The sequence below is a fragment of the Lipotes vexillifer genome, unplaced genomic scaffold (genome assembly GCF_000442215.2).
Source record: "Lipotes vexillifer unplaced genomic scaffold, Lipotes_vexillifer_v1.1 scaffold664, whole genome shotgun sequence".
In the NCBI taxonomy this organism is placed as follows: domain Eukaryota; kingdom Metazoa; phylum Chordata; class Mammalia; order Artiodactyla; family Lipotidae; genus Lipotes; species Lipotes vexillifer.
The window spans coordinates 1,905,058-1,912,022 of NW_006782421.1; the positions used below are offsets into that span (position 1 = coordinate 1,905,058).

A 6,965-nucleotide genomic window follows, 5' to 3' on the forward strand; every position below is an offset into this window, starting at 1 on the left:
TCCTGCTTCCAGACGGTGGTAAGGGCCCTCGGGAGCTGCCCCCAACCGCACAGGGTCCTCGGAGTCCGAGCCAGCCTTCTGCCTGGGAAGAGGCTGGGACCAGACGAAGCGTGGGGACCTCTCAGCCCCACATCCTCCTCTGCCGAGCAGCCCGGGTACCACTGGCGGATTCAGGGCATCCCCCTCTGTGATGTGCGCTACTTAGAGACTTAGTGTTAGTTCCATTTAGTTCCATTTAGTGAATGCGTAGAGCAAAGGTTTCCTTAACACACGCCGGGCAGTGTTAAGACTTAGAGAGACGAAACAGTAACTCACAGTCCTGGCTCATTAAGACCCCCGGTCCAGCTGTCAGAGCATCAGGAGACCCACCCTCGTGACAGAGTATGTTCTTGAATGCGCACAGCAGGGGGTGGCCGCCTGGCCTGTTTTCTATGGCATGTGAGCTCTCAGAAAGGTTTAGACAAGGTACTGTTTGGTAACGTGCGCGCATTAGATGAAATTCTGATTTCAAGGTCCATAAATAGTTTTCTTGGGACACAGCCCTGCCCCTTCACTTACCCAGCATCTGCCGCTTTCATGCTGCAAAGGCAGAGCTGAGTAGTTACAAGACACACACAGAGCCTAAAATATTCACTGTCGGGCCCTTTACAAAAACGTTTGCTGAGCCCTGCCATATAGGTTAACTAAAGAGAGGACAAAATAATTTCCAAAGTGCTAGTTAGCCGATCATGGGACCCTGGCGTGGTGCTTGCGAGTAACCTACAAGAAATATAAACATTTAGATGGCACCACAGTGAGGCCATTCCCAAAGACGGGCTCTGCACGCCTCCACGGCTGTCCTCCCGCAGACGTGGCTCAGTACTCAGTAGCCGTCGTGGCTACTAGCAGAGCAGCACCCTGGAGCCTCGGGTGGACAGTGGGGCTGCGGGGTCGGGCCCCGGCCACTGCGGGTCAGCCTACTGCCGGCAGCCGGCCGGCCCTCTGCTCCCAGCAGCAGCTCCTAGGTAGCGCCAAGGGGGGAAGTTAGCGATAACGCAGAGAAGAGAAAGAAGCCCAGCCCAGATCCCGTAACCCTGGTTACACTGATTAAGCTCTGGAAAGCTACAAAGCAGAGAAATAAAATTGAAATGAAAGTTTGTAACAGGAAAGCGAGAGATTGAAGCTCCCAGAGCCGTTTCCCTGGCTGTTAGCAGCAGCTCCATCATTTTTCTTTCTTCCTGTGCACTGCTTTAATGTGTAATAACCTCTGTGAAATGGTGGTGTTTTCTGGAAGAGAGCAGAGGTCAGCTCTTACCTGTGCCCTGCAGTTGCTTCCTCCTACACCCACTCAGTCTCCCCATCTGTCCCAGCGTGTTGTCCTCATAAATATGCAGATTTACTTAGTTCTGTGATGTACGCGCTTCAAGGGGCCAGCACTTAGCATATCAGTGACAGAGAAAATGGAAAACAACACTTGGGCATAAAGAGAGCATTGGGTTAACCTCTCCACGTACAGTCCCATCCCTCACAGTAAACATCACTGAGCATGTGTAATTTACAAGCCTGACCTCACCACGAGCTTTCCTGTCAGGAGCATCTGGGTAAACACGTTACATTACCGTGGCATTGCCTCCTAGACATTGCGAACCAGAACGCTGGTTAAAGCGAAGTAATTGGCCCATATGCATCCTTCACGCCGTCCCTAACTTAGAAGTGTGTGTTCTGCGTGTAGGAGAGGGAAGGTTTGAGGCCGTTCCTCTGACTGGGAGGCAGACAGGCTGACGTAGCCCGTCGTTTCAGGGCCACGTCGTGACTCTGTGCGTCCCAGGGCCCTCACGCGATAGGGCTTATTACTTATTCTTTATCTGGGGGAGCAAACCGTGACCGACTCTACTGGGCAAACCCGCCAGTGTGGCCCACGTTTTACTAATGAGACAGCAGAACACAGTTGGGAGAGTGGAGGCCGCCACCCTGCTGCTGTCAACCCGCTCACCTGTCAACCTTGGTCCTCAGGATCGGCTGTACTTTGTCATGGAATACGTCAATGGCGGGGACCTCATGTACCACATCCAGCAAGTAGGAAAATTTAAGGAACCGCAAGCAGTGTGAGTAGTTTGTAGTTAAGTCCCCGAACGTAGACCGCGCGGCACTCCCACCCAGGAACCTCTGCTGGGGGGATCCGGAGGTGGGGCTGTGCCCGGTTTGGGGTGGAATACTGTCACCTTCCCGGGGGCAGGTTGGTTGACAGGGTCCGCCTAAACGTCTCCTCCAGAGCAGTTTATTCTAATTCCGGCAAGTTGGAGATGCAGGTGTATAGATGCCCTGTTACCCCATCCCACCCTTGTCGATCGAGCCATTCACTCATTAATTGAACAAATAAAGGGGCTCTGGGTGATGGGCCGAACAGAGGGCCTGGCTGGGGAACAGGAGAGCCTGGAAGGGGCCTCAGGGGGGCCTGGCAGCATCAGGTGAAGTTTCCACGGGGCCCTGGCCAAGAGGAGACGGAAGGATGGCCGGCGGAGACGGGGCAGGTGACAATCTGTGTGGAGGACACAGGTTGGAGCCTAAGCCTAGCCAGTGCATGGAGAGACTTTCTGGAGGAAGAAAACCAGAACTTGGGGCCTGGGGGTGAGGAGAGAGAAGCCTCTCCAGGTGCTGCCCCTCTGTAGAGTGGGGAGGGGCAGCGTCCGGAGGAGCAGGTTGCAGGGGATCGCTTAGAAGATCTCAGCGGGATGCAGGGATCGGCAGCCCCGGAGAGAGATGTGGGCTCCAGGGAGAGACAGAATCATCCATCGAGAGGCGAGGCTTTGAGGCCTGAGGAATCACCCCATTTTCCAGGGGCCAGGAAGTCACGGGAAGCTCACAGAAACAAATCTAAACACACAGCTCTTTTGTCCCCGGAGTGAGGGTGCCCAGTGCGCAGGTGCCCTGATGAATCGAGTGGGCAAACGTTAATCGGGTTGCAGCCAGTGTTCAGTCTGAAAGATATAAGCCTGGGGCACTTCCGGCCCGTGCCGGGTGAGCCGGTCTGGGGAAGGCTCACTGGAGACAGAACGGGGCATTCTTGGGCGGACGCTCAAAACCGGAGGGACGGGTGGCCCTGTCTCTCGTGTTGTTAGTTACAGCGCATTGAGATGCACAGGTTACAGAATGAAGCTTGACAACACAGAGCTGTAAAGAGCCACCTTCCATCATGAACTAACAGGCCGTCCCATTTAGTACCATTCCCTTGTATTTGTGCTGATGGAAAGTTTTTCACTTTAAAAATATGGAAAAGCACGAAAAAATCAGATGACAGTCGCCTGTGACCCCTTCTCCCTCCTCCGCCCCCTCCCTCTCCTGCCAGCCCTCAGAGGTGCCCCCCTGCCCCCCGTTGAGGGTTTGGTGTTGTGTCTCTGCTCATGTAAACACACGTGCTTGCTTATTGGAAGCCTCCCGGGTATGATGTTTACACGGGCAGCATCTTGTGTTTTCTTAGATGTCAAGAACTCCTAAACGCTGTGCAAATTTTAAAACCTCCTTCAGCACTCATTTGGCGTTTCAGATATTGACCCCTGAACAATTTTGAAGCGAAGGCAGTAACTGCTTTTTATGATGAATTATTTAAAAGGGTGCATCAGGGGGCTTCCCTGGCGGTCCAGCGGTTAAGACTCCGCACTTCCAATGAAGGGGGCGCAGGTTCGATCCCTGGTCCGGGAACTAAGATCCCACGTGCCTCGCGGCCAATAAATATAAGTTTTTAAAAGTTGTAAGAATGAAAAAATAAAAAGGGTGCATCAGGTCTGAATCCTGGCGTGGGTCCCATTTCTCCCAGCACTTGGGGTAGGGGTGAGGGGGTGAGTAAACCACCTGCAGAGATCATCACACCCTGTCCTTTGTCTTCCAGGGCACAAGTGTATTTGCAAACATTAATGTATTCTGCCCTTGAATGGGAAAATGGAAATTTGCTCCAATCTACCATAGCCCTGACACAGAACAGCCTAGCAGACAGCCACTCTTTTAAAGATCGTATTCAAAATGTCTTTTGAGCAGTAATTACCTGTCTACCTGCGCCAGACAAGAAGCGCTTATTTGGGGACAGGGGATAAACCTGCTTCATTGGTTTTGCTAGCTGTATCATCCCTTGGGGAGGTTGGAGTCATAAAACGGCAGAGGGTTGACGACACGTGTAGGGCAGTGCTGAGCTCTGCTCGTCCAGGGTCTTCCATCCTTTTGCCATTTTGATGCCCGATCTTGAGGGTAAAAGGTATCCAGGAGGCCAAAGAAAGCAAAGCCAGACACCTGACAGGTGTTTTATTTTGCAGGTTCTACGCAGCAGAGATTTCCATCGGGTTGTTCTTTCTTCATAAAAGAGGAATCATTTATAGGTGTGTATCGAAGCCCTGCTGGCCGCAGCACTGTGGAGGCTTTGCTGGACCTCTGGGCTCTGTGGCTGTGAGTTCTGTGATGGCGACTTAGAACATGGAGCGGCCCCCCACCACCACCACCGCCACCACCACGCCCCGGGTCACGGAGAACTGCGGGGAGCCCCATTCTTTCCGCAGCCTCCGGGCAAATCCGAACCACCTTCTGGTTTCCGGACCTCAGAAGATCGTTTATCTCATTTCTGCTTCTGCAGGAAAACATGCTTTTCTTTCCCCTGCCAGCTCCTTCCTCTGCCTTTGACTTGGCACAGAGGTGGGGGGCCAGTGAAAGCTGCATTTCTGTTGGCGATGCTCCGCAGAGGAACACGGGAGCTGGGAGGGGAAGGGGACAGCTGTTGGATTCGGTTCCTCCCGTTGTTGGTTACAGTGAAGGGAGAATGTTCTCCAGTATTAAGCGGAGAGTAATTAGAAGACCATACGGCACGGGGCAGAATGGAAGGGACGCGGGTGACCCAGCGAGGTTGTTCTGAGCCCGTGATTTGCACACCTGGCTGTGTGTCTGATCTCTCCGGGTGGGACACTAATAAACCGGTGAGTGGGGTCTCCTCAGAGCTGCTCATTTGGGATCTCTGGTGATTCACCTGCACAGCCAAGGTCGGGAATCACTAGCTCAGTCATTTAGTCATTCGTTCAGTCTGCATTTATTAAGTACCTGCTGCATGCTAGGCACTACACTGGGCTCTAGAGATGGAAAAATAAATAAGTCCTCATTCCCGGTCCCAGCACTCCCGTGACTGTAGTTAATGTGCCATTGGGACGCAGCCACTCACGGGCGCTTCTGTCTCACGAGCAGCAGAGCAAAGCATGTGACATTATGGGAAGGACGCTGATGCCACCCGCTTCTTTGCAGAGACCTGAAGTTAGATAACGTCATGCTGGATTCGGAAGGACATATCAAGATTGCGGACTTTGGGATGTGTAAGGAGCACATGATGGACGGGGTCACGACCAGGACCTTCTGTGGGACCCCGGATTACATCGCCCCGGAGGTAGGACCCCGACTGGCCTGGCTTTTTAGACCAGGGGCTTTCCAGCTACAGACACAGCCCCCTCGTGGGATGTAGAGTCATCCCTGGATCACCAAGTCGATACGTGGGGAATAAATAATACAGACAAAGAAACCACGAGACCTCCCCCACACAGAGTAAGGATACGCCTTGGTTCACGGAACTTTTGTTTTTGTTACACATACGTGTGAGATGCATGCATGGTAGAACGTATTTCTTACGTGGTCACCAGCGAACCAGCTTAAGAAACACTGTGGGGCAAAGAAGGGAGGATCTTGCTTGTGAGAGGGCTGTGCATGGAAACACTGGGTCAAAGGTGGTCCCGATGATGCCTCTTTAGCAAAATCAGAGTGATTTATTTTTTGTTTTGTTATGGTTTGTTTATTTTTTTTATTGAAGCATAGTTTATTTATAATGCATTAGTTTCAGGCGTACAGCAAAGTGATTCAGTTGTATAAATGTGTATGTATCAATGTATATATATATATATATATATATATATATATATATATATATATATATATATTCATATTCTTTTGATATATATATATATATTCAGATTCGTTCTCAGATTTCCTTTCCATTATGTGTTATTACAAGATAATTGAATATAGTTCCTTGTGCTACACAGTAGGTCCTTGTTGTTTATCTCTTTTATATACCGTAGTGTGTATACGTTAATCCAAATCTCCTAACTTATCCCCCGCTTCCCCTTTGGTGACCATAAGTTTGGTTTCTGTGTCAGAAAATCAGTGATTGGTGCTCTCAGCGGCACACTACAGTGGATCATGGGAAGAGCATACCCATGTGGTTCTAAGCAAAGTGGCTCCAAGATTTGTGTGTTGACAGCAGTGGCCATGCGGCATTGTCTTTGTCATTGACACATATTGAGCAGCTTTCTTCCTATTTTACAAAGCTTCCTACATGCCAGTGATTGGGTGGGTTAGAACCCTGGGTCGCTGTATAGCCACCTTTCTGACCACGCCCCTCCCTGTGGACGGCACCGTCCCTTCCCCACTGAGCTCCAGCAGGGAGCGGGTGGTGGACTGCACGTTAGGCCAACCTTCAGCTCTTTGTAGAGCTCTCGTGTTAGCTGTCGGGTGGCTTTGTGGTATTTATTCAGCATAGCGCCTCGTGCATTTATCTCCAAGGCAGTAACAATAGTCAAAAAGACACACGATTGGAAATCCGACCAGTGTGAGCTGCACTCCTGACTTTATTATTTACAGGCTGTGGGAACTCAGGCAAGTTCCTCAAACTGTCTGAGCCTCCGTTTCTACAGTGGCAAGTCAGGGATAATACTGTCCGCCCTGTAGAGTTGCTCTGAGGACTAAGGTGCCTAGTACAGTGTTTGTACCTGGCAACCCTCGTCATACCCATTATTCTAAAAGGGAAGCTAATCTTTATCCCTTTGTTGAGGCTTTTTTTTTGCCTGTTATATTCCTGGACAGTGTAGGAACACAGGCTTAGACCATTGACTTAGAAACTTAAATTCTGAATTACGTGGGCAAAGATGGGATGTTCTCTTGATACATAACCTACATAACCTCTTTCC

At 50.8% G+C, this 6,965-nt stretch overlaps 1 protein-coding gene across 2 annotated transcripts in view; it reads left to right on the forward strand.

Moving 5' to 3' along the window:
• PRKCA (protein kinase C alpha) overlaps positions 1-6,965 on the forward strand; it is a 372,776-nt gene that overhangs the window by 330,882 nt on the left and 34,929 nt on the right. For both annotated transcript variants that reach the window (XM_007455276.1, XM_007455277.1), the window contains exons 11-14: positions 1-18; positions 1,993-2,084; positions 4,284-4,346; positions 5,254-5,392. In XM_007455276.1, coding sequence (XP_007455338.1) covers positions 1-18; positions 1,993-2,084; positions 4,284-4,346; positions 5,254-5,392 — 312 coding nt within the window. The remainder of the gene's footprint in view (positions 19-1,992; positions 2,085-4,283; positions 4,347-5,253; positions 5,393-6,965) is intronic.